This window comes from Mirounga angustirostris, unplaced genomic scaffold, assembly GCF_029215605.1.
Source record: "Mirounga angustirostris isolate CCGP_5_RB_7025 unplaced genomic scaffold, mMirAng1.0.hap1 SCAF_5, whole genome shotgun sequence".
Taxonomy (NCBI): Eukaryota; Metazoa; Chordata; class Mammalia; order Carnivora; family Phocidae; genus Mirounga; species Mirounga angustirostris.
This window is the reverse complement of record NW_026991713.1, coordinates 51,724,930-51,752,321: the sequence shown is the minus strand read 5'-3', so window position 1 is coordinate 51,752,321 and position 27,392 is coordinate 51,724,930. Positions and strand designations below refer to the sequence as shown.

General features: G+C 41.0%; 1 protein-coding gene and 1 long non-coding RNA gene across 30 annotated transcripts in view; one reads left to right on the top strand and one right to left on the bottom strand.

The window, feature by feature from the left end:
- SRGAP1 (SLIT-ROBO Rho GTPase activating protein 1) overlaps positions 1 to 27,392 on the top strand; it is a 316,037-nt gene that overhangs the window by 199,898 nt on the left and 88,747 nt on the right. For 16 of the 22 annotated variants that reach the window (XR_010411473.1, XR_010411472.1, XR_010411471.1 and 13 more), the window contains exons 8-12: positions 1,023 to 1,124; positions 12,678 to 12,875; positions 13,414 to 13,498; positions 22,105 to 22,132; positions 26,225 to 26,327. Coding sequence is in view for 13 of the 22 variants with exons in the window: in XM_064590952.1 (XP_064447022.1) it covers positions 1,023 to 1,124; positions 12,678 to 12,875; positions 13,414 to 13,498; positions 22,105 to 22,132; positions 26,225 to 26,327 (516 nt within the window). In the remaining 9 variants the exon portion in view is untranslated. Of the gene's footprint in view, positions 1 to 1,022; positions 1,125 to 12,677; positions 12,876 to 13,413; positions 13,499 to 22,104; positions 22,133 to 23,319; positions 24,367 to 26,224; positions 26,328 to 26,843; positions 26,878 to 27,392 lie in introns of those variants that run through there. The other 6 variants (XM_064590953.1, XM_045873052.3, XR_010411475.1 and 3 more) reach the window with 4 other exon arrangements.
- LOC123843558 (uncharacterized) overlaps positions 1 to 27,392 on the bottom strand; it is a 49,058-nt gene that overhangs the window by 15,257 nt on the left and 6,409 nt on the right. For 3 of the 8 annotated variants that reach the window (XR_006790609.3, XR_006790608.3, XR_008505957.2), the window contains exons 1-4: positions 21,258 to 21,356; positions 16,636 to 16,756; positions 12,557 to 12,984; positions 9,234 to 9,284 (exon numbers count right to left, since the gene is read on the bottom strand). This is a non-coding gene — a long non-coding RNA (uncharacterized LOC123843558). Of the gene's footprint in view, positions 1 to 1,119; positions 5,088 to 6,521; positions 8,622 to 9,233; positions 9,285 to 12,556; positions 12,985 to 16,635; positions 16,757 to 21,257; positions 21,357 to 27,392 lie in introns of those variants that run through there. The other 5 variants (XR_006790607.3, XR_010411480.1, XR_010411478.1 and 2 more) reach the window with 5 other exon arrangements.

Here is a 27,392-nt window from a genome sequence, read left to right as displayed (position 1 = left end):
ACAGAGTTATGTTTCCAAAACCAAATGATTACTGCTATAATTTTTCAGTTACGGATATGTCAAACATAGAATGATAAAATATCACAGATGAGTGACTTCAGTTGGGTTAGTAATTTTTCCCCTTTTTTTTTTTTTTTACTATTATTTTTAATAAAATGCGTCTGTTGCCCCCTTTTTATAGCAAGTTCTGCCAGGGAGCAATAATCTCGGTGATGTTTTGGGGACTCCATAAAAGGAAACCTCCATCTGCCGAGAGCATTTCTATGACAAGGAACATGAAAAGAAACTTTGTTTCTGGTGCACTTTTAATATAACATAATTAAAAGGCTCTAATTTTGACCTTAACCGTAATTGAGATCAGGTTACAAGAAGTGGCCTCTTCACATTCATGGTGAATCACATGATTTGGCTGATATTGGGAAGGCAAGCCATGGTTGAAAGATGCCAATAGTTACATTTTCTGAGTCTTTCCTCTGTGCCAGGCAGTGTTCTAAGTGCTTTCTGTACATGAACTCACTTCATCCCCACAAGGACCCCACAGTGTAGGAAATCTTAGTATCCCCATTTCACAGAGAAGGAAGCTGAGGGTTAGTAACCTACCCTGGTCACCTATCTGACTGCAGCTAGTAGGCTCTCCTGTCTCCCCTACTTTTGCCTGTGTGGTTCATGTGGGCCTTCCTTTGCACTCTGCCCTCTGCCCCTTAATCATCCCTAATTCCACCAGTGAGACCTCAGCATCAGAGCTCCCTCTCCAGCAACTGGCCCGTTCTTAGATGCAGCGAAGCTTCCTGCAGCTGCTGTCTTCCTCGTCGTATCCAGGCCATGCAGCTGCATTCTGCCCTTGACCCTTATGTAGCGTGTTCGTATTTAACACTGAAGCTTTGAGGCGGCTATTAAAAGTAAAGATGTCATTGGAATCTTGAGGGGATCCGTGTGACTCATGCAGCATCTAAGTAGGAAACCCGTGCCTCTGGAGGCCAGCTTGATGGCCCTGTTGTAATTGTGGTTTCTGATTCCCCCAGGTGTGTCAGGTCAGTGCCCAGCAGCCGGTCCAGGCCGAGCTCATGCTCAGGTACCAGCAGCTGCAGTCCCGACTGGCCACGCTCAAAATCGAGAATGAGGAGGTGAGCATGCTTTCTGCCCCGCAAGTCATCTGAATTCTAACGTATACTGGAAGACATTGTCACATGACCTAGGCATATTTAACATTCCAAATGCAATCTCTTCATCATACGTTTTCAGCTAAATCATGGTTCCTAAAATACCCCTTGTCGAAGATAAATCCAAAGATTCTATATTCTACCAGAGATGAATCCTTTACCAGGGATTTACTACATACACATGTAAACACACATTTTATTTTTAAATTTGTAATTCATACTGAAAATAGTTCCCATAAATGATCAAATTCAACATATGTGTCCAAGAATACACAATAGTGTGGAAATAAAACTTGACTGACATGTTAATTTAATCCTAACTTCTGAAATTAGTAATTTCTTTGCTTTTTTGTATTCTTTAGATTTTTGGTACTAAACATGGCATTACTGATCCAATTAGTACAGAAATCCTATTTTAAAATAGTACTTGAATGAGAATAGAAAACTTTATTTGCTGATATTAGTGGCTTTAGGTAGATAGAACATAAAATGTGAATTATAAATATATGTTGAGCCAGAAAGCAGTCATACATTTCAGCTGCCTGTTTCTGAAATTAATTTAATTGGATCCACGTTCTCCTTAAAATATGAACCACAAATGTTTCTAAGGCTCTCAGTCATCACCTACAGGAACCCAAATCAAACTAAACTCAAGTTAAAAAGTTTACTTATTGGTCAATGTTTGCATAGCCTCGGGCATGATGGAATCTGTATTCTGATGATATTATCAGGAATCTCTCTTTCCATCATTTTGAAGTTTTATCTTCACATGTCAGTTGGTAGTTGTTTTCCCTTATACTGGGATAGCCCAAACTACATGGTCCCTATAACTTGCCATCTCACCCCATCCCAGGGCCCTTATCTCTGAACTAGGATCCTTTATTGGCCTTACTTCAATCATGCATACTTCCAGACCAGCCATTACATGCAAGAAATGGGATTCTTTCATGGATCAGCTTAGATATTGTGCTCATGCATAGAGCCCTTTGACTGACAGCTCCACCAGAAATATGTATTTCTAGAGACAATTCCTGAAAGGAAGGAATGTGGGACAGAAAAAAGAAAACAATAACAATAATTCATCCTGAGGAAATGAATTACCAGAATGCACTTTGATACCCTCTTTTATTTTATAATCTCATGGGATGTTATGAACTCTGTGAACATATATTTGACTCTGTTAACAAACAGTGATATGTTTCTAGACCAGTCTAGTTTGGTCAAAATCCCTTGCAGCTTTCTGTCTTCCATTCTTTCTAGCAGAACCAAACCAGCCCTTATTCACACATGTGTTTAAGATGCAACCATGTGATTAAGGCTTCAGTCACTGTGTAAAGTCTCACAGATGAGCCTTTCCAAAGGAAAGCTATTGCTCTTCTGGAGGTGTTTTTGAGCTTGGGGTTTTGGCGAGGCATCACAAAATACTTGCCTGATGCAGTTTACTGGATCCTAATAGATCTACAGTTTGTACATCTAGTGACTTCCAATTTGTGTGTGTGTGTGTGTGTGTGTGTATTCTCCTGCTGTTTTACTTGGAAACAGTCTCTGAACTCTAGGAAAATAATGTGTTCTACACAAGGTCAAAACTGGCAGCCCACAGACCTGTTTGGTTTGGCTCCCACGTTTTTGGCCTGTTGAAAATGAGCAAGTCTGGCGATGCTAACCCTGCACTGCCTCATGAAGGGAAGAGCTGGGGTATTTGAATTCCACTTTGCCATAGTCATTCAACTCCCAGTTTTCTTACATTGGACTATTCCATTTCTCTTGCCTGTCTGGCCTCTGCAGGCCTTTGAGGTTTTGACCCTTAATGTTTGCCCTTTTGAGCATAATGTAGAGAAGCACAGGGTCCTTATAAACTAATAGTGGCAGGCAGTGCTTTCTGAGGGTTAAAAGCATTTATCATAGAAACAAATGAATTAGATTGTCCTGATGTTTCCAGTGAGCATGACTGGTGGTTTATGATCTGCTGGACATGGGACAAATGCACTGTCATAGAATGGGATTTCCAGTGAAAGGAAGATTTAAATTGGATTTTTTTTTTTTTTTTTTTAAGATTTTATTTGACAGAGAGAGACACAGCGAGAGAGGGAACACAAGCAGGGGGAGTGGGAGAGGGAGAAGCAGGCTTCCTGCTGAGCAGGGAGCCCAATGTGGGTCTCGATCCCAGGACCCCAGGATCACGACCCAAGCTGAAGGCAGATGCTTAACGACTGAGCCACCCAGGCGCCCCTTAAATTGGATTTTCGACAATCAGTAGATTTCCATTGATAGGGAAGAGGGAAAAGTTGTTTCAATATATTTCAAAATGCCCTGGAAGAACCTTGGTTTCCCAGAGGAATTTGGTCATCATCCAGGCTCTCCTTGAGGATAAGCCAAAGGTGAAGCTGAAGTCAGATGACAAGAGACTTTGAGAGCCAACTTAAGGGATTTTGACACTGTGAGTCAGCTCATTTCAGTACAATAAATATTTGTTCATCAGCTTCTACGTTCCACATATTTTGCCAGGTGTGGGGAGTACAGTGATGAATGTCACAGTTTGCATCTGTCTTGCGTGAGGGCCAGACTATAACAAGTCATTTATATAATGCAAAAAGTAAGGGATATAACTTGGAAACAAGATAGCAATCATTCCTGATTTGGAGTCCTTTATAGCACTCTTCTCTACCATAAATAAAGAATTTGCCTCTGATCCTCCACTGATAGAGGTCAAAAAATTGACACATTGCTCTCAAACCAAAGTATACAAGTAAAGAAACATGTATAATTCTCTGCCTCTGCACAAACAGATATACACAAAGTCCAAAATTCACTGGAAAGAGTTCAGTTAACTAAAAATAATTATGACTGCCCAGTGAAAAGATAAAAGTTGAAAGAGAATCTCATCCAAGTTTACAAAAAGCATGGACAGTGCAGCTAAATAGAATATGAACCTTTTCACCAAATCTTAAACAACTACAAATAATGGGCACCATTTGAAACTGTAGGAAGCCTTTTTAGAAGGGAATTTCCATGCTGAGAGCCTACAGACCATGGACAAATTTTGTTTGCTTTCCAGTGCTTGATTTTTAAAAATTAGTTGCTGTCATTTAAAAATTAGAAGTTTTGAATAAAAATATGTTTCCAGTTTCTAAACAGTTAGAAAGTCTGATCATACTAGACCTGCATTTCTGCAGGATGATAACTGGCTGGAGCTGAGATGCTCCCTTTAGACAGAGAGCATGTCCTTCCTGTTTGCCATGCTCCCCACCCAGCCCACTTGCCTTATTGTCACTACTTCCTTGGCCCTTGAGGATATATGAGTTTGCAGCACTGGCCTTAGAACAAAGAGAGCAGTAAGCATTTGTGAAATGGCCTCAGTATACTGGCACATAGTAAAAGCTAAATGAAGTTTTGAGAAGGGCTTCATTGAATTTGGGGTGGATACAGATTTATAATGGATTGTTGTCTCCTCACAACTTCACATTTGCCTGTTAGGCCTTTTAAATCATACGAGCTTTCAGTTTCAGTATGCTGCACACTTGCATCACTGGTACCTCAATCCTAATGATTTCAACCTCCTGTCAGCCCGCCAACAAATATTTATTAGTGCCCACTGTGGGTTGTACGCATAGAATTGGAGCAGAGCCTGCTGCCCACACAACTTTATCCTCATTTTTTGTTTGTTTGTTTTCTTTTTCTTAAACACTTTCAAAGCAACCTATATCTAAATAATCATTGGTACCTTTCTCACTATAAATATTCTCTAAGCTTATTTCAATCTAATGTTGCACAGTCTTGCACATATTCTTCAAGTTCACTTTTAATCTTTGTTTCAGGGATTTCAGCGTGGGGGTCATTCCCTCTGCTCCTTTCTTTCCAGGCTAGCTCTGGAGTAATTCCCATAGACTGCAGTTCCCTTTTCTTAGAGTTCCTCTCTCCGCCCTTTATCTAGACACAGCCAAAGAAAAGGAGAAGGAATTGTCTTAGTAGAGCAATTATGCTTTTAGTATTTTTAGTACAGCCTTAGTTTTAAGTAGTTTGCCCCATTTTCAGATCATTTGTCCCCACAGTTGGTCCAGCAGGTAGAGTTTTCTTAAGCGATCACTTCTGTGCCATGACTAAAGCCTCATGTATAAAATGAGTTTCTCTTAAGTTATAGATTTATCCCCCTGAAGGGAATGGAAGAGAGAGGAACCTGTGATTCCTCAATTAATTTGCAACACTGTTTAATGAACTGACAACCCCTTATAAATTTTCCTGTCTTTACTTAAAATCTTTAACCAAGAGTTTACTAGGGAGTAATTCATAGACTGTTCCAAAAATATATTCCTTACACAGGGTATTTTCAACTGTAATGAACAAGATTTTATGTAAACATTTGAAACAATTTTCATGGCCTGGGTAACTGAGAGAAGTAAGAGAGATTTTGGTTATACCTTGTAGAAAAATCACATTGCTCCCCAAAACATCCCATAATACCACTGACTGCAGCACAATGCCAAGTCATGGAAATCAGCGATCAAACCCTTAGGGGCTATCATCAGATTCTTCTAAGACTTGGTATAAGATGTGGAGCTTGATAATTACCTAATCATAATTACTATTTTTGATCTTCTCTGTGGCTTTAACTTCATTTTTTTTTTTAAGTATTTCTTACTTGCCTGCAACCTTCTATTGATGAAGTTAACAGTAGGAACCTAAGTAAAAGATAACTGCCATTTATCCGTCAAATGATAGCATTATCTTGACCAAAATTGAAAACAAGGATCAACTGTCATTCACGAAAACACTTTTTTTTAAAACATGTATTTTTAGAAGCAGTGTGTATGATGTGTGTGTGTGTGTGTGTGTGTGTGTAGTTTCAAATAAGCTTTAACTCCCTAACAGAAGCAGCTTGATCCAGAAGAATACCAAGCAGAGTGCGGAGAGTTTCTAGAAAGGGTCTAAAAGTGAGTCATGGGATAGGGCAGCCTAAATAGAGTGGTAGAGCTCAGGATGGCTGTCAGCAAAGCAAGCACATGTTGTTGGTGTGTGCTGAATGTTTCTTTGACATCTGTGGATTTGAAAGGAGGATGACTTCAACCTCTACCATTCATTCACTGAACTTTTTGGATAATCCCCTGTGTCCCAAGCACTGTGCTAGTGACGAGAGATACAAAGATTGATAAGCTGTCACTAACCTCAAGTCGCTCCCCCTGGAGATGGACAAGATAGCCCTCTCAGTGGTGTGGCAGGTCCTTGTGAGAAATGGAATTGGCATCATTCACCTCATTACCCAGCAAAGGCAAGGTCACTGGCATCTGTACCAGGAACGAGGGAAGACCATGGCCAGATGCTCTGCGTCTGCTCCTGCCTTCTGTGGGCTGTGCTGGCAATAAGTTTCTGTACCCTGGGCTAGTTAACTATGGCATTAATCCAGTCTCTCTGTGTGTGTGCATGTGTGTCTGGTCTCTTTCTGGTAATTTTTAACCCATCTGAAATGATATAGTGCTGCACTGAAATGCATCTGAGGTCAGTCATGGCAAGAAGTAAATAGGTGGGGAAGGGAAGGCAGAGCTGGGGGTCATCTTCACAGATGGACTGATGAGTCTTAAAGAATGAATAGGCCTGTGTAATGTGCAAGGCATAGTGTCATAAAACAATATGTGTGTTAGAGGTTGGATTGTGTTCCCCCCAAATTTATATGCTGCAGTACTAACCCCAGTAGTTTAGTATATGACATTATTTGAAGACGGGGTCTTCACAGAGGTAATTAAAGTGAGGTCATTAGAGTGGGGCTTCATCCAGTGTGATCGATGTCCTTGTATAAAGAGAAAATGTGCACACAGAAACAGAGAAGGCTGTGTGAAGAGACACAGAAGATGATCATCAGCAAGCCAAGGAGGCCAGCCTGGAACAGACCTTCCCTCATGGCGCTAGGAAGGAACCAGCACCTTGATGGCAGACTTTTGACCTGTAGGACAATCAACTGCTGTTGTTGAAGCCCCCAGCCTGGGTACTTTGTGACAGACAGCAGCCCTGGGAAACTAATACAGTGTATTCAGAGAATAAAGTCAAAACAACTGTTTTGTTTCCTCCAATGGTTGTAATGTCCTATGAGTAAAAAGGCAAACGAGCCAGTCTGCAGTAGCCCACAGAAGTCCCCTCTTCTCTGTGGTTCGTTTTGATTCTCAGCGCAGAGTCCCAGCCACCTGGGCACTCCTCCAGTGCTGTACATTCTTCGGGTTTTTCATAAATTCCTTGTCACGTTTTGGGCCTCTCCTACCAAAGCTAACTGCATTTTCCTGCTGCTAATAGGGAGTCATTACAAGCCTCATATTAGCTGTTTCATAGTTGCCTCATTATATTCCCTCCTTGTGGCTTATTAACATGACTTGTGTGTCAGAAGCTGGTGTTATTCTTCGTCGAGAACATCCCATGGGATAGTATGTAGTCCCAGCCATCCTGTCTGGTGTTTTCTGTCACATCCTTTATTCTTCCTGACAATTCCAAATTTAACCATGACACTCTTGCTTCAGAGAAAAAAGTTGAGAAAAGGGAAAAAAAAATGTTGACAATGACAGGAATCACAGGGCTGCTGCTGGGTCCACAGTTTGGGGGCCTGTTACAGTGGGACCTGCTGGTCCCCGGGAAAATGGTACCGCCTCCAAGACCTGGGGCAGTAAGGCTGGTGCTGGGACAAGGGTCCACTTCAGGGCCCGCAGTCGGTCCACAGACAGTCTGTTACCAGGTGCTTGAATGGGTGTGACACCCACCAGTTTCCTGAACAGGTTCCTTACAGGCAGGACTGGCTCTGCACCCCAGCTGAAGGGAGCTGGTGCCTGTCCCGGGTCCATCCCAGGATGCATAGCCAGGACCAAGATGTATGCCTGCCTCCAGGAGCGTAGACAGACATGTCTTCCACCTGGAGCCAGTTACAGGGCCACTTCGAGATCTGCAGATAGATGGAGGTCAGCAGGTCTGCCTCCAGGAGCACTGAGAAGCATGCCTTCTAGCAAGTCCCTGTACATGGAAGACTGCTCCATGACCAGGGCGGAGAGGGACTGGAACCCCATCACGGGCTGCTTCACCTTCCACAGCTGGGACCACAGTCAGGAGGCCTATTATTTGAGGCCCAAGTAGATGCGATTCTTCCTGGGTCCTTAGGCAGGTAGTTCTGGTGACAGGACCAAAGCCAAATAGGACCATAATGGAGTCCCCAGGGAGACCTGCCTATTTCTGGGTCAGGAGCCAGGACCAGGGTTGGCAAGCCTCCCACCTGGGCCCAGGCCTGCTTTCTCAGATTGGTCCTCCTCAGTCCTGGGCTCCACCAAGGTTTTACAAGTCCTTAACCTGCATCCCAAAGCTCCCACAAATGCACTTTTGTCCGTGGATGGCCGCCAGGTTACTGTTGCAGTGGGGCAGGGAGGAATATGTACAAGGGAACCTCCTATTTTGCTGTCTTGCTGATGTCACCTCTGGGGTGGTGAGTCTTCATTCAGCCTATAAATATGTAATCATGACTTCCTTAAAGTAACCACTTACAGTATTGTTTTTTTAAATAACCTTTAATATGCTTTTTTCCAGTCATATGTCTCCTTTGCATTGTGCACATCCCCAGCAATAATGACTAAGTCTGTTAATTTTCTTTGTACTTTTTTGTTTTATTTTATCACGTGATCTCTTTTAGTATCGGAACTAACACTGATTGCCATTATTTCTTCCCTAAACAGTATTTTGTTGATTAAAAGAGTAATTGAAACTATTTCTACTTCCTGTAATAGTGAACTGAGTCACTCAGCTGATTATTTCACATTTCACTGTCCTAAACAAGATGTATGGCCAAGCCTGAAGTCCATGGCAGAGAAAACCATATGTTGCCAAAAGGAAGAGCATCAAATATTTTGAACAAAAATAAAACCTGGTGATTCAGAACTATTAGTTCCCTGATTAGCTTGAAAAATAAGTAGACATTCACTCTAGAAGAGGATAGTCTCACCCTAGATTTCAGATAACTCCCAAAACGTCCAGCAAACAGACATCAGATCACAGAGAGATGCCCATAGGAACTCAATATTGACATTATCAGAAATGAACTGTAAAAGAGCTACTTACTGTGGTCGAGGAGATAAAAGCCAAGCTTAGATTTCAGTAGGGAACCATAACCTACAAACAGTGAAATAACAGATTTTAAAATGTACCACATAGAGATTCTAAAAGTGAGAACTACAGTGCCCCAAATTAACAAATCAGTTGATGGTTTTAACATCAGATTCAACACAGCTGAAGAGTGAATTATCAAAGTGGAGGACAAATCAGAAGAAAATAATCAAAATGCAGCATAAAAACAAAAGGATAGAAAATACAAAGAAAGGAGCACCTGGGTAGTGCAGTCAGTTAAGCATCTGACTTCGGCTCAGGTCATCATCCCAGAGTCCTGGGACTGAGCCCCACGTTGGGCTCCCTGCTCAGCTGGGAGTCTGCTTGTCCCTCTCCCTCTGCCCCTCCATGCATGGACTTGCTCACTCTCTTTCAAATAAATAAATAAAAATCTTTAAAAAAAAATACGAAGAGAAGGGTAACAGATATAGAGAACACAGTGATGTTTAGCATACTAATTAAACTCCCAGAGGGGAAAACAATAGAAAATGAGACAATATTTACAGAGATAAAAGCTGAAAATTTATTAGAGTTTATGAAAAATATCCCACAATTCAAGAAGTCCAAAAAAATCCAGGTAGAATATATTTTTTTAAATCCTTATATAAACACATTATGGTAAAACAATAGAAAACTTCAGGGGCGCCTGGGTGGCTCAGTTGGTTGAGCATCTGCCTTTGACTCAGGTCATGATCCCGGGGTCCTGGGATCAGCCCGAGTCGGGCTACTCAGCAGGGAATCTGCTTCTCCTTCTCCCTAGGCCCCTCCCCCTGCTTGTGCTCTCTCTCTCTCAAATAAAAAAATTTTTTTTAATGTAGAAAACTTTAAAAGTAGCTGGAGAAGCAAGCAAAGTGGCAATGGACTCACAGCAAACTTCTCATTCAACAGGAACATAGAAGCAGGAAAATATAGTGATTATCTTCAATGTATTGAAAGAAAATAGGAGGCGCCTGGGTGGCTCAGTCAGTTGAGCGACTGCCTTCAGCTCAGGTCATGATCCCAGGGTCCTGGGATTGAGTCCCACATCGGGCTCCCTGCTCTGCGGGGAGCCTGCTTCTCCCTCTCCCACTCCCCCTGCTTGTGTTCCCTCTCTCGCTGTGTCTCTCTCTGTCAAATAAATAAATAAAATCTTTAAAAAAAAAGAAAGAAAATAGGGGCGCCTGGGTGGCTCAGTCATTAAGCATCTGTCTTAAGCTCAGGTCATGATCCCAGCGTCCTGGGATCGAGCCCCACATCGGACTCCCTGCTCAGCAGGGAGACTGCTCCTATCTCTCTCTGTCAAATAAATAACTAAAATCTTTAAGCAAAAAAGAAAGAAAGAAAATAAACTGCCAACCAGGAAAAAATACTTTCATAAATGAAAGTGAAATAAAAGACATTTTCTAGTCAACAAAAAAAGAGTTCACCACCAGCAGACTCATGCTAAAAGGAATTTCTAAAGGCAGGGAGTTACTCTTAAAAATATAAGGAAAGGAGGTCAAATAATGTAACTAATATATGGATAAAGCAAAATGAATACTGACTATATATAACAACTGATGTATTTAAATATATGTTAATATTTACATACATATTCTATTATAATACATTATAAAAATAGCATATAAATAAGTAAATGAATTTAAGGTGTTCTAAATTCTGTACATTGGGAAAAGGATAAAGCTACCGATTTACACTAGACTTTGAGCAAAGGTAGAATATGACCTAATTGTGCAAGATAAATGTAGAAGATTAAAAGCTCCTAGAAGATAACATAGAAGAGTATCTTTATGGCTCTGAGATAGGAAAATATTTCTTTTTTTTTTTTTTTTAAAGATTTTATTTATTTATTTGAGACAGAGAGAATGAGAGAGAGAGAGAGAGCACATGAGAGGGGGGAGGGTCAGAGGGAGAAGCAGACTCCCCGCCGAGCAGGGAGCCCTATGCAGGACTCGATCCAGGGACTCCAGGATCATGACCTGAGCCGAAGGCAGTCGCTTAACCAACTGAGCCACCCAGGCGCCCGAAAATATTTCTTAAATAGGACCCAAAAAGTACTAATCATAAAGGAAGGGACTGGTAAATCAATTACATTAAAATTAGAGACAGTTCATCTAGATACTAGAGTGAAAAGCCAGAGCAGAGTGGGAAAAGATATTTGCAACACATATAACTAACAAAAGACTCATATCCATGTCTACAAATAAGTAAGAAAAAGACTCATAACCCAGTGGAAAATTGAGCAAGAGATTTAACCAAAGTATTTCCAAGAGAGGAAATCCAAATTATCTTAAATGTAATATAATGAGCTCAATCTCAGGCATCAGAGGAATGCATATTAAAACCAAAATAAGATACCATTACACACCTCCCAACACAATGGTTTAAATTTTAAAAACTGATAATACCAGCTCTTGATGTGGAGTAGCAGGAACTCTCTTACTGGGCTAGTGGGAATACAAATCAGAACAATAATTTTGGAAAACAGTCTGGCAAACCCTATAAATAGCAGCAATTCTGCTCATGTATGCTAGACATGTATTCATGGCAGTATTCTCAATGGCCCAAAACTAGAAATAAGTCAGTATCAACAGTAAAAGGGATGGATTATGATGTATTCCTACAATGAATATTCGGCAATGAACTCTACTGTACTCCCAAGAAATGAATAAATCTTACTACATGAAGTTGAACAACAGAAACAAGACAAAAATCATACATGCTATAGGATTCCATGTATATGAAGCACAAAAAGGCTAAAACTAACACATGATGTTAGACATCAGGATAATGGCTACCTTTGGGGAGGAGAAAGGAGTGTGTGGTAATTGGGAGAAGCACAAGGATTTGTAATGTACCATATTTCTTGATCTGAGTGGTGGTCACGTAAGTGTGTTCACTCTGATCATTCATCAAGCTATATACTTGTGTGTATTTTTTGTGTGTAGTTTAACTTCCAATTTTAAAAAGTTGCTTTAAAAAATGTAATTGAGAGGCGCCTGGGTGGCTCAGTCGGTTAAGCGTCTGCCTTCAGCTTAGGTCATGATCCCAGTGATCACATCAGGCTCACTGCTCAGTAGGGAGCCTGCTTCTCCCTCTCCCTCTCCCCCTGCTTGTGTTCTCTCTCTCTCTCTGTGTCAAATAAATAAATAAAATCTTTTAAATAAATAAAAAATGTAATTGAGAGAGTACCCAGTGATACATGAGATTTATAAGGATCCAAATACACAGAAATATCCTCTTGAGAATGATATTAAAGAGAGCCTCTCTTCATATTGGTGGTAGTGGTTGTTGTTTACCTGTCTCTCTCTCCTCTTCTTGGGGCAGGGCCTATGTCTTCACCTCTGCCTGACAGAGTAGATTCTGAGTGTGGGATCCACGAAATCATGTGGTAACAGGAGAAATGTGTTCTGTCCCCAGGTTAAGAAAACGACCGAAGCCACCTTGCAGACCATACAAGATATGGTCACCATCGAGGACTACGATGTCTCTGAATGCTTCCAGCACAGCCGTTCCACAGAGTCTGTGAAGTCCACGGTCTCCGAGACCTACCTGAGTAAGCCCAGCATTGCCAAGAGAAGAGCAAACCAGCAGGAGACGGAGCAGTTCTACTTCATGGTACGTCTGTCGCTTCCCAGACGCTCTTGGGGCTCAGATCTGGGGTCCCCAAACACAGCTTCTAGAGTTGGATTGGAATCACCTGGGTTCTTTATTAAAATACAGACTCCTAAAAAAAATAAAAAATAAATAAAAATAAAAATAAAAAAAATACAGACTCCTGTCTGCCCTCGGAGTTCCCAATTCTGTTCGTCTGAGATAGGATCTAGGAGTTAGTACTTTTGTAAAAGTTCCTCAGATTTAAAGAGGGCTGCTCTAAGACCACTTTTAAACTTTAACGTACATACATTTCACCAGGAGAGCTTGTTAACATGCGGGTTCTGATTCCAGTAGGTCTGGGGAAGGAGGGACCTGGGAGTCTGCATCCCTGATAGGCTCCCAGATGATGGCAGATAATGCTGGTCTGCATCAGACTGCACTCAGGAGTAGCAAGGTTCTAGAATCTAGCAGGTAAAAGTGGCTGGATTTTAGATATCCTGTGGGAAGTTCCCTGACATGAAATATATTTTAAGTTAAAAACGAATCTTTCCTTTTGCAGAAACTCAGAGAATATTTGGAAGGTAGTAATCTCATCACAAAACTTCAAGCCAAACATGACTTGTTGCAGAGGACCCTTGGAGAAGGTCAGTTATTTGAAGCAGACAGGGAGGATGACATGGATTTTGTATTGTGTCACATAGCTATTCCATGAAGAGTGTGAGTTGTGGATTTGGGTTTTAAGAAGCAGAGAACACTGCTTGTTTAGATTGGGCTTTTGCTGTAACTGTAATAATCAGGTTCTCCCTGGAACTCTAGCTTGCTGCTAATAACCTTGAGGAAGAATAGTGAAATCTGCGGCGGGCTGAAAAGCCAGCCCAGACTCCTAAGGAACACTTTGCCCAGCCTGGTGCTCCTAACACCTGGTGCCCCTAATGGGGAGAAGACTGGGTGGAGCTGCACCTGCGCCCACCTGCTGACCTCCCAGCCACTGCTTCCTTACCCTCTGGGACCTGTCCAACCTTCCAGCTCCACCCCCTTTGGTTTAGTGGGCCAGTATTTATTGTCACATCTAATGCCTTCGTGGACTCTAGGAACCAGTTAAACCAGTTTGGGCGACTTTTTTTTTTTTCTTTCCACAGACATTGATTTTACTTGAGAAAAAAAATCTAATGAGGTATACTGCTGTAGCTAATAATAACACGCAAGAATAGCTATCACTTCTACAGGGCTTTTTCTGTGCTAGGCATTGTTCTAAACTATATATTGAGCTGGGCTATAACTTTCCCCATTTTTACAGATGAGAAAAACAATGGGGAAAAAAGGATTATATTTTAAAAGGGACTGTGTAAATGTTACTCTTTCTCTTTTAATCTTCTTGAAATTTAAAAGGAAAAAATAAATACAAGCAAAGTCCCTTTTTTAAGTGCCTCATAGTCTGTAACTTTATCTTTTATTCACACTAGATCTTGCCAGAAGTTATAAAAAGTGAAAGAGAATACAGATGGGAGTGGGAAATGAGGGGAGAGAGGTGTGTAACTCAGGCCAAAAAGAGATTGCTGCTCTTTGACCTAAACTCTACCCCCTACCATTCTAGAACCTTCCTACAGACAAGGCGGTTTTTTCATCACCTTATCTCCTGGTTTCCTCCAAAGGACACATTATCCTCAGGGAATGAACACTCGGAGAAAGGTCATTATGACCTAAGGCTCCATGTATTACAGTTAGGATGCCAGATTCTAAGATAAAAGGCTGATTTCATTTAGAAAAATAATTAACATTTAAACTACTAGGAAGTGTCTTAAATAAAATAACCAAACACAATATGTGAACTTTCATTAGATTTTGAATCAAAAAAGCAAGTTACAAAAGGCATTTTAAGGATAATTGGGGAAATTTAAATATAGACAGACTGTATATTAAATGACATTATTGAATTCATTTTCTGAGATATGACAGTGGTATGATTATGAAGGAGAAGATTCTTATTTTTTTTTTTTAAGATTTTATTTATTTATTTGAGAGAGAGAGAATGAGAGAGAGAGAGCATGAGAGGGGGAGGGTCAGAGGGAGAAGCAGACTCCCTGCCGAGCAGGGAGCCCGATCCGGGACTTGATCCCAGGACTCCAGGATCATGACCTGAGCTGAAGGCAGTCGCTTAACCAACCGAGCCACCCAGGCGCCCCAAGATTCTTATTCTTAAGAAATGTTTGCTAAGGGGCGCCTGGGTGGCTCAGTCGGTTAAGCGTCTGCCTTTAGCTCCGGTCATGATCCCAGGGTCCTGGGATCCCTCCCCTCAGCGGGGAGCCTGCTTCTCCCTCTCACTCTGCCTGTCGCTCCTCCTGCTCATGCTCTGTCTCTCTCTGTCAAATAAATAGATAAAAATCCTTTTTTTTTAAAGTGGCAATATTAAGAAAATGAAAATCATAATTGAAGTTAAAAAAAAAGAAATGTTTGCTAAGTATCATAATATCTGCAAATTACTTTCAATCGATCCAAGAGAAAAGATAGAGAGGGAGAGAAAAGGAAATAAGGCCAATATGGCAAAATGTTAACAGTTGGGAAATCTCAGTGAAGGGTAGCCCTGTACAAGGTTTTCAACTCTTCTATAATGGAGGTTGGAATTTTTTTTAAAAAACCTTTTTTTTCCTTTGAATAGTTGTCTTACCTCAACAATCATGTCCCAGTTTTTTTTCTTTTCTCCTTCATAGTATCATGTAAGATCATTTTTTCCACCTACCACAAAATGCCTGATATTTCAGTGATGCCCCCAAGGTCAGGTGCCGGTCCCAAAGCAGAAATTATCATTAAGTGTTTTGACGAATGCTTACTGGCACAAAGCCCTTCCCTGCAGGACTGGATACCACGTTAGAAATCGTGAGTTGGACGCAATTAAGTAGTGGGTGAATTCATTCTTGGCATGCGTGCAGACACATGTGTTAATTCACTTGGGGTCCCATTCTGAAACTTTTATGATACTCATTCTACATAGATTCCCCGACGTCTCCTGGAGAGAAAACCCTCGCGGTTCATACGATTTTACATGGCATTATCGGATAGGGCTCTATTTTAGCGACTTACTGACTCCATGTGCCAGATTCCGTCATTAGCTGCTGTACTGTGTAAAGCTGTATTGTACCTTGGGAACTCTGAGCCAGGATTTCTTTATCTTGGAATTTCTCTCACTGGGTTCCAGTATCATAGTGACACAAGCCGGGTTCAGGGGTACCAGGCCTTCAGCAGATTGGATTTATTCAGAAACTGGATGGTTCTCAGACACACTAGCCTCTGCCCACACGCTGCAAACCTTCCTGCCCCCCGCCCTGCCCCACGTGCAGGCTTGGCAGCATACCACACACCGGGCACTGCCCGGGCTTCTTGCTGGCAGCGTTGCCCAGAGAAAGGGTGAGCCTGCCCCCACCTTCTAGCTCAACCCTTGTGAGCCTGCTGTCCTTCCGTGCAAGCCCTGTTCGAGTTAATAGGCTTAAACCAAAAGAGACGAGGAAAGTTCCTGGTGCCTGTCCCACGATGAGATAATCGGGGAGTCCTTCTGAAGGAATCCAAGTCTGGGCTTAGTGAAATAAGGTTAGTAGCACAGGATTCGATGGTGTGTTTGGGGACAGTCGTGACTTTTTATAGAGAGATCACATCTCTGAATTATACTAGAATCACTGCTGCAAAAACTGCCTTCGTAGTAAAACAAATAGGGCCTAACCCAGGGATTTAGCAGTTGATCGTACACAGCTGAAACTGTAACTACAGACATGTGTTTGGCCTGTCTTACCGCTTGCTTTTGGCAGCCTACCAGAGGCCCAGTAAGTCCTTTGATTTACAACATTGTGAAGCAACTAGATTGGGCTCTTAAAGGCGCACTGTCAAAATTCAGAATTCCACATCTCTGAAAACTGTTGAAATAAAAAGAAACACATAATGAGTTGTTAAGACCAAAGTCATCAACTTCATCATCCTTCAGCAACACCATTATAAAGTGATGTCATTTGTTTTTCATTTGGAGAAGTTACATCAACACAGTAAATGAGATCTACATCAGTAAAACTGAGGCACTGAAATTGTTTCTTTTTCTTTTAATAAGCCTTCATGTTCACACTGGCTTCTTTATGTGCAACATTTGTAGTTAAGGGGAAGGGGGTGTAAATATCAGTGCAGTTTTCACTAAACACAGAAAATCTGACATTGGAAGCAGAGTTCCATGTTAGATTGTTTCTAGTCCTGGGCATAAGTTTTCTGACGAAGAAATTAAATGGCTTATCGTCATTGAATCCATTGTCTGTCTTTGAGTAGGAGCACAAACATACTTTTAAAAGAGAAGCTGATAGTGAATAATTATGTTTTTTAGAAAAGCAATGTATCCTTAAGGAAGAAAAAGGACTGAAAAGTAATGCCAGGAGTCCTTATCAGTCATTCATTAGGGACCCAATTCCGGGTGCCTCTGTCCAGTTTGAGCTGTGCACATTTTAAATATTTCATCTAGTTGGGTTTTCTTTTTTTAATCTCAGATTGCCACCACACTGTATTTTCGTTTTCCCTTTTAGTCTGTGGTGGTAAACTACATTTGAGTATGAAAAATAATTCACTTCTTAATTCTCAAGTGAAATGACCGGAGTAGTCAAAGTAGGTGTTTGTAGCAAGAACAAGATAATCCTGGATCATGGGTCATTTTTTGCCTCCAAATGGCTTATATTGTGGGATGGGGAGGGGGGTGAGGGAAGAAATTGTCTGTTGTTTTTAATAATTAAATAGCCTTCCAAAGAAAGTGATTGAAATCTAATCCTCAAACCACTGGAAGCTTTCACATTTCTCGGGGAAGCAGATTCTTCTAAGCTTGTGTGTTATTGATCTATTAATGATGATACTGATTAAAAAATAAAACCTCATTCATCAGTTGAGGCACAGTACTATTAGCTGAACAAAACGATGGATGTGGTGGTGGCAGTTACACTATGAATGATAGTTCTTGAGAAGCTTGCTCTTGGCTCATTAATCAAAATGTATCTTTTATAGGTTTTTAATTTTTTATCTCATACTATTAACCATGGATGGATGGAGCAAAATGATTTTAAGCCATTTAATATGTGATCTTTTTCTAAATCTAGAGAATCTTTGCTTGGGATATTTTAACAAAAGTAGCAAAACTTCAAAGTTCTAGAAAACATTTCATTTCTAAGGCGTTATTAGTCTTTATCATTGAATCCCTTGAAAGTGATTAACCTCCATTATCCAGTTTAATTTTGTAGATACTTTAAATTTTTATTTTACTTTTTAAAGATTTTATTTTTAAGTAATCTCTACACCCAACATGGGGCTCAGACTTACAACCCCGAGATCAAGAGTGGCACACTCTACTGACCAAGCCAGCCAGGCGCCCCAGGACTTTTAAATTTTTAACTTAATGTGTGTTATATAATTTTAACTTAATGTGTGTTATATAATCTAGTACATCTTTAGCATTTTGTATTTGATTTTAGCCATATGGGGGAGACAGAAGTGTAAGCCATAATCCCTACCCTTCTTTTTAGGATCTTTCAAAGTATTTGCTGGGGAATAAGACTTATATTTTTACGATATATTACTTGGGAGCTCAGGTCTAGAATTAAAACAAACCTGATCAAAATAGCACCAACATTTTTCACAGAACTAGAACAAACAATCCTAAAATTTGTATGGAACTACACAAGACCCCAAATAGCCAAAGTAATGTTGAAAAAGAAAAGCAAAGAGGAAGACATCACAATCCTAGACTTCAAGCTGTATTACAAGCTGAAATCATCAAGACAATATGGTACTGGCACAAAAACAGACACAGAGATCAATGGAACAGAATAGAGAACCCAGAAATGGATCCACAAATATATGGTCAGCTAATCTTCAACAAAGCAGGAAAGAATATCCAATCAAAAAAAGGCAGTCTCTTCAACAAATGGTGTTGGGGAAACTGGACAGCGACATGCAGAAGAATGAAACTGGACCACCTTCTTACACCATACACAAAAATAAATTCAAAGTGAATGAAAGACCTAAATGTGAGACAGAAGACCATCAAAATCCTAAAGAACAATACAGGCAGCAGCCTCTTTGACCTTGACCTCAGCAACTTCTTCCTAGACACATCTCCAGAGGCAAGGGAAACAAAGGCAAAAATGAACTGTTGGGACTTCATCAGGATAAAAAGCTTCTGCACAGCAAAGGAAACAATCAACAAAACTAAAATGCAGCCTATGGAATGGGAGAAGATATTTGCAAATGATGTATCAGATAAAGGACTAATATCCAGAATCTATAAAGAACTCATCAAAATTGGGGCACCTGGGTGGCTCAGTCATTAAGCATCTGCCTTCAGCTCAGGTCATAGTCCCAGGGTCCTGGGATCGAGCCCCACTTTGGGCTCCCTGCTCAGCGGAAAGCCTGCTTCTCCCTCTCCCCCTTCCCCTGCTTGTGTTCCCTCTCTCGCTGTCTCTCTCTGTCAAATAAATAAAATCTTAAAAAAAAAAAAAAACTCATCAAAATCAACACCCAAAAAATAAATAATCAGTAAAGAAATGGACAGAAGACATGAACAGACATTTCTCCAAAGAAGACATACAAGTGACTAACAGACACATGAAAAAATGTTCAGTATCACTCAGCATCAGGGAAATACAAATCAAAACCTACCACCTGTCAGAAAGGATGAAATCAACAGTAAACAGCAGATGTTCGTAAGGATGCAGAGAAAGGGGAACCCTTTTGCACTATTAGTGGGAATGCAAACTGGTGCATCCACTCTGGAAAACAGTGGGGAGGTTCCTCAAAAAGTTAAAAATAGAGCTACTCAAAGACCCAGAAATTGCACTATTAGATATTTATCCAAAGGATAAAAAAATGTTGATTTGAAGGGGCACATGTACCCCAGTGTTTATAGCAGCATTATCAACAATAGCCGAATTATTTTATTGGGAAAGAGCCCAAATGTCCATTAACCGATGAATGGATAAAGATGTGGTATATATATGCAATGGCATATTACTCAGCCATCAGTAAGAATGAAAACCTGCCATTTGCAACAATGTGGATGGAACTAGAGGGTATTATGCTAAGCAAAATATGTCAAAGAGACAAATATCATCTGATTTCACTCATGTGGAATTTAAGAAACAAAACAGATGAACATAGGGGAAGGGAAGGAAAAATAAAATAAGATAAAAAACAGAGGAAGGCAAACCATAGGAGACTCTTCACTATAGAGAACAAACTGAGGGTTGCTGGAGGGGAGGTGGGTGGGGGATGGGCTAAATGGGTGATGGCACTAAGGAGGGCACTTGCTGGGGTGAGCACTGGCTGTTAATTGTAAGTGATGAATCACTAAATTCTCCTGAAACCAATATTACACCATATATTAACTAACTTGAATTTAAATTTAAAAAATAAAAAAGATTTGTATATTTATGGGTGGAAAAAAAAAAACCTGGACCCTAGGGCCAAATGCGTCACATACTAACAGTGTGACCTTGAGCAAGTCACAGTAACTTGCCTCCTACATGCTTGGTCTCTTCCATAAAATAAAAATAACAGTACCTGCTTTATAAGGTTTTGTGAAAATTGTGAGTTAATGTATAGAAGGTGCTTAGAACAGTGTCCAAGTGTTGGACATCATTGCTGTTTTTATTGTTGTTAGTAGTATATTTTGTGTCATACTTGTGTGAGAATAAAGTATGCAGCATGACAGAATACAGTACAGTACAAGCCTGTTAGTTTCTCTGTCCTCAGAGAACCTTTTGCTCATTCTCCTGACTCACCCTGCGTGATCTCAGCTAGGTCCCGTGGCCCCAGAACAACCTAAATGGTGGTGACTGTCAAATCTTAATCTCCAGCCCTGTCTTGTCTCTGTGCTTTAATCATGTACAGCCAGCTTCCTGCTGAAGGATATCCTGGAAGACACCACTTCCTAGGAGACCATCTCTCCCACTTAAGAACAGCTAGAAATTATTCTGGAGTTCTCTGTCCACCTTCTCCTTTTTCTTGTCCCGCAAAATAGCAGAAGGCCAGAAGAAGGAAGGGAGTTAGAGTTAAAGGATATACAGAACTGGGTAGTGGGGGAAACCAGATTTTTCCCCTTTCCTCCCACCCCCACTCCGAGTCAGGGCCCAGCACTGATTCTAGTAGACCTAACAGTGGCCTGAGTCTGGGTTGAGGAAGGTATTCTCTGATATTAACTGTCACCCCCCTCTTAACAAATAGAACATTAATCAAATCCTTTGTTTCTTATTCTTCAAAAGCAGGTAATAGAGTAAAAGACTCTGTTGCCTTGGAGGGTTCATTCACCATTTCCAGCAAGCCAGCTTTCTCTACAGATGTTATACTGGCCTCGTCCCACAAATCTGAATCACTGATAGGATGGGCTGGGCGTACCTGTTTGTGCTGCAGCGTGAACCTTCTCTGCTAGCTGTAACTTCAGGCTGTTTCAGGAGCACAATATCATTTTGCAGACAAACCGGTGGAATGGTTCTCTCTTCCAAACCCCTCCCACAGCTCCACCCGAAATGTGAGAAAAAGCAGACAGCAACCACAGCCACCTTCACACTTGGAATTAGCACAGATTGTAGGAGCACTATGAAAATACAGAGCCAGTGTTTAAAACCAGTCAAGAAGCCCGAAGATATAAGAAACTCATGTTTTAAATGACAGGGAACTCTGAAAGGCTGTTAGCTTACAGGTTATAGAATGTAGCATAATTTAATGTCCTTGTACTTAATACCTGCCAGTGTCATTTCTGATTATAAAATGCAACTTCTCACCTGACTGCATATTACAGAAAGAACACCAACTTAATATAAAGGAAATTGAGTTTTCCCACCCTATCTGACTACCTTTTAACCCAAGTATCTATCAAGACAGAGGAAATAACTAACATCCGAACCTTTGATGTGTTTTATCTGTATTTCTTTGTTAACCTTACAGTTAAGATCAAGCAGCTGTTTCATGTTTTCTGAATAACAAATATTCCTGCCTCAAATTGCCAAGTGAAACGTTTCTCCTCCAATCTATAGGATTTATTAAATTTTAGGTATAGGTTTTATGAAATGTTTACTTCGAATTATTTGTCTGTCATGATATGCTATCCTCATGCTTTCCACCATAAAATGTGTAAGTTATTATAAACTCAGCATCTAAAAGTAAGGGACAGGTGATACAAAAGATTACCAAGTGCATTCCACCAATTCCATTCCATTTACTTATTTTAATTTTTTTTCTGCAGGTCATAGAGCTGAATATATGACTACAAGGTAGGAAAATATTTTATCATAACTCTGTGTCTCACTCATTTTTTTTCCCCCTTAACAACAAGCAACCGTTCAGTGCTGCAAGAATGAACGAATTTTGTTAATGAACATGGAAGATGGTTTTGACTCTCGACAAACCATAGTAACATGAAATGTTTGGGGTTCTCACAAAACCAGATTTGCTCTGACAGATCTGAGGGTTTCCCAGTGTAATTGTGAAGCTCTTTAACGAGTAGACTGCTTAAGAAAGATTTAAATCGAATGGGCTTGGTTTATCTAATCCAAAACACTTTCAGTTTCTAGAAATAGTCTGATTTGATCATTTAATTAATAAGCAATGTTATGTGCATATCTACTGTGTTAGCAAATAGAAAGCATGATCAGTTACTTTCTGTTCCTACTTTTCCTTATGTCATATAAAACTTAGAACTATACCAAATACTCAGGATTTTAGCTTCTTACCCCTTTGGGTTCACTTTAAAGATTTAACTTTTAATATTACAGCATATTGCACTTTTTTCTTTCTTTTTTTTTCTTCATTCATAAAGGGATTTTGAAGCTATCGCTGAGAAGGAAAAGCTTTTTGGAAGCAGATTCTGATTTGGGTTGGGGAAAGGTTGCAACTTTTATTTTTCTGTGCCAGCATTTGTGTAATAGCCAGAAATTATTCTAATTGACATAGCTAGACATTGCACTCTTGAAGCTGAGTTCTCTTTGAGGTGAGAGGCATTTAGAACACTGGGGGTAGGTGTGTGTGTGTGTGTGTTTTGCAGTAATTGGCAAGCTGATTTTCAAGGCTCTATAATGTTCCTGCTGGGCAATTTATTAAAAAGGAAGCCCTCTTCTTGGTGAACCAACTAGAAGGATACAGCTAGTGACTTGTCTGCACCTCACGGAAATACTGAGGTTTTTTTCCTTCCCCGTGTCAGTGACAAAGAGGAGTATTACTTCTGCGTAGTAATAGGCAATTTATGGAGCTTTTTTCATATATATGATCTCTGTGCTACCAACTGTTCTACTTTTGTCTCTATATTACAATTAACATAAAGCACTTCGAAAAAAGATCTCTTTTTAAAAGAAAGGAATGCAAATACATGAATTTGCAATGAGAACTGTCACTGCCAAACAGAGCAGATACGCACATCGACCTGACTTGTACTTCCTCTCATCCACCCGGGCGTCCTACACAGGAGCCGGATTACCTGCAAGTCGTTGGGGGCCGGCAAACCAGAGCGCGCCATACCATTCCAGGGTTGGCTGGCGCGGCCCTGATTCTGTTCACCGGATGAGTGCACAGGAAAGCCGGTGCCGTCGGGGGCCTGAGAAGCCGCCTCTGCCACCGAAAGGACTTTGATAAGCGCCCCAGCACTTTGTTTTCCTGTCAGGTTTCTCTCCCAGTGGTATTGTCGTCACACTCGCCTCATACTTTAGAATCGCCAGGAGAGGCAACTTGCAGGCCTCTGGTAGACAACTCCAGAGACACGTCTTCACGTGCCCCAACCAGGAGCTACACTGCTTCTCTCGGTCATGCAGGGACAATGATCTAGCTCTGCTAAGGGGCTTTGGCTCCAGCCGCAAGATTTGCTTGACTGAGTCGGTGACAGAACGAGATGAGCCTGTGTCCTTATCCCCGTAGCTTCGTCAGCAGCTCCAGATGTCACCAAGTGTGCAGCACTGCTGGACCTTGTAATAACCATGTTTTCTGGTTTCTCTGTTGAATGCTTTGACATCTTGGGGCCTTGCTGACCTTGGAGGGACTACTACCCCCAAGGTTAGCCAATTCATTGAAATAGGTCATGCTCACAAGTATGCCTTTTGTGTGCAAATCAACCAGTCCAGACGCATACTGTCAACTGCATCCTTTATCGGGCTTTCACGTTCAAGGTCACTCTCCCCCTTCCCTGATCACCGCACTTTGTGGTGTGGTATACCAGACAACTGGGAATAGTCCCTATTCCCCAGAGCCCCCCAGACTTACTCAACCTAGCCAGTCCTAAACCTGCTTACCCTCCCTCGCACATTCCTTCCCATGGAAACCACAGCATTGCCCGAACGCCCTCTGCCTCCCCATCTACTCTGGTGCTTCCCCATGTACCCCTCCCCCGTGGAGTAGCCTGCCCCCTCCTCTTGGGCAGTGTGGGTAACAAACTGTCTTTTCAATGGCCTTTGCTTATGATCTGGTGGCCTCACCATCCCTGAATAAAAATAAAGTCTACATTTTTTTTTTTTTTTTTTTTTTTTTAAAGATTTTATTTATTTATTTATTTGAGACAGAGAGAATGAGATAGAGAGAGCATGAGAGGGAGGAGGGTCAGAGGGAGAAGCAGACTCCCTGCCGAGCAGGGAGCCCGATGCGGGACTCGATCCAGGGACTCCAGGATCATGACCTGAGCCGAAGGCAGTCGCTTAACCAACTGAGCCACCCAGGCGCCCCTAAAGTCTACATTTTAAAACACTTGTAAAATAATGAGGGACACCTGCGTGGTGCATTAGGTTGGGTATTGATGCTTGGTTTCGGCTCAGGTCGTGATCTCAGGGTGGTGAGATCCAGCCCAGCATTGGGTTCTGTGCTGAGTGTAGAGTCTGCTTGAGGCTCTTTCCCTCTCCCTCTGACCCTCCCCTCCACCCCCTAAAATAAATTATTTTTAAAAATCTTTAAAAAATACTTATAATGAAAAGAGTGGATGAAATCAATCACATAAGGTTAAAAAACTCCTTGGTGGGTAGTTGTTTTGGTTTTTATGCCTACCAGATCCTTTCCCCTGTGAATAGCCTAGAATTCAGTATATAAAAGAGATTTCGGGAATTTCACCAGTGGCAGGACGTGATATACTGCCTGGTAGAAGTTTCCATATTCAATTCTAGACTCTTGCAAAAACTCCTCTTAACCTCTCAAGCACATGGGGCTTCAGGTGCTGTTCACTATACACCCGTTAATCCTTTGAGCCCACCTGCTGGTTGAGTCTTAGAATTTGGCTATGGAAGGCTGTCACCTTTGCTCCCCTACCTCCCTTGATAGCTAAAGAATGTGGTAATAGCTTATGAATCTAGTCAGGCTTCCTCATATTCTTAGGATTTTGTTTCTAATCTGGCCTTTCTGAATGCCAGTGAACTAAAAAGGTAATTCTTCCTAGACAGTTTGCAGCATAATGAAGGGCTTTACCTAATTTCCAAGTGTGATGTATGCCCTCATATAAGCCTTCCAATGAAGAAGGAGTTAAAATTGGAATGTCTGGAGAACAGTGCTGGGACTCTTCTTCCCTGTGTACCATTCAGCACAGGTGGAGAAGCTGAGTCAGGTACTTCTGGCCCTCTGCTCTAGAGGAAGAGGACAGAAGAGGCCCCCTCTCTCCATGACAGAGCAAGATGATGCAGGGTCTGAATGGAGTACGTGGGGCACCGGATGTGTGTATGTTAGAGAGACTGGCTCAGCCACCAAAGCAGACTGGAGATGGAGAGTCCAGAGCAGAATAAAGGGTGTATCCTAATGCTCTACAAATATTTAAGTGATGAGATAGTTTGTTACAAAGAAATAGTCATTCATATGAGCCTGTATCTACCCCCTCCCTGAGAAAACATTGAAACCAAACTCATTTTTCACTTGTGGCCACATTAATACTTACTTTTTTGCATAAAATAAAACCCCATTAATATCTGAGGGATACTGAACAGATGTGACGTTACTTGCACTGACGAATTATGTTGTAACTAAAAATATTATATTTAATTTCTCATATTGGGATTTATCAACAGCCCTGATTTTTATGACTCACTTTGTCTTCCATGTGACTCATAAGCCAGTCGGGTTTGTAACACTTGGCCAGATAGCTCACAGTTCCATGTTTAAACAAACTAGCAAACAAATGTCATATACAATATACAAGAGAAGGGTAGTCTGAATGAAGAGTTTGTATCGCTTTTGATCACATAAGTAAAAGTAAATAAATGGGAAAAGGGAAGGACTCTTTTCCCCCCATGGGTGGGGGTGAAGAGGGCACACGAGAAATCCTGTTTTGTGATTTTGATGTGACCTATGGGTATTTCATTTATTGTTTGATTTCTGCCATGCTCAGTAATTATATTCCCTTCCCTTAGGCCTCCAAATGTTCCCCCTAAGCCCCAGAAACACAGGAAGTCCAGACCCCGCTCACAGTATAATGCTAAGTTGTTTAATGGGGATTTGGAAACATTCGTCAAGGTACTGGCACCAGCCATCTGGGTGGCTGATCTCCACGCTTCTTACTATAATGGTCTCAGCCTCTCATAAAAGGAGGCAGGTCATTATGTCCAAGTCTGTCCTGGGGCTCTTTGCTTTCCCATAAAATCAATATAATATTTCCTGAAGTCAGAGAGGAAAGAATATTTGGTTTGAGTGCCTTCAGAAGAGGAAATAAATGTGGGTATTATACTGGCAAAAGAGAAAGCCCTCTTTCTTTCTTTAAAAAAAAAAAAAAAAAGCCATAATTTGTGCAAAGAGGAAAAGAGCTACCTGATAAAATATTTTGTTTTTACTCGTGCAAATTAGGTGGCACAAAATATATTTTTAAAGTATATTGTTAGGGTAGCTCTGAAGCACAGCAAGAGTTTCGATTTCCCGTGACTTGAGGAATTCATTATATTGGATAAATTGTAAGACCCTGCAGTCTGTATCTTGTATCTCTGCTGTGTTTACTCTGTCTTCTTTTTCATCCTGTATTTCTGATAATGCTTCTAGCCGAGGACGAAGGAACTCACACGCGAGACATCAGGTACAGTGCTACAGGGAGGCGAGGGCGCAGCCTCTTTTGCTCTTGGTATCGTTTTCAAATCATAATCGTGCTTGGCTTTAATTACATTTTTAAGGTCTTTGAAAGAAAAATGTTTGCAGTTGGAAATTAGGTTTAAAAATAGGCTTTACTATTTATGGCTTCCTACCTATTTACTATAGAAAGGAGTTATAGAAATCAAACGCTGACTTAAGAGGAATTGTCTCTTCTAGTAAAAGTGGATAAACGCTTAGTTTTTACATTACATATTTGACAATTGTACCAAATTTGAGTCAAGGGCTTTTGTTAAGGCAAGTCAGTGTTAAATACCCAATGCACATTAATGCTGGATTATGGACCCTCAGAAAAATTATACAAAAAAGAGAAGAGCTTTCTCTTTCATGGCTAACATTTTATGTCATGGACTCCAGTGTTTCTGAAGACTAAATTTATGTAGGAAATCACATCATTAGTAACCTCCCTTAATAGTATGTTATAGATGTCTTAGTTTCTTTAAA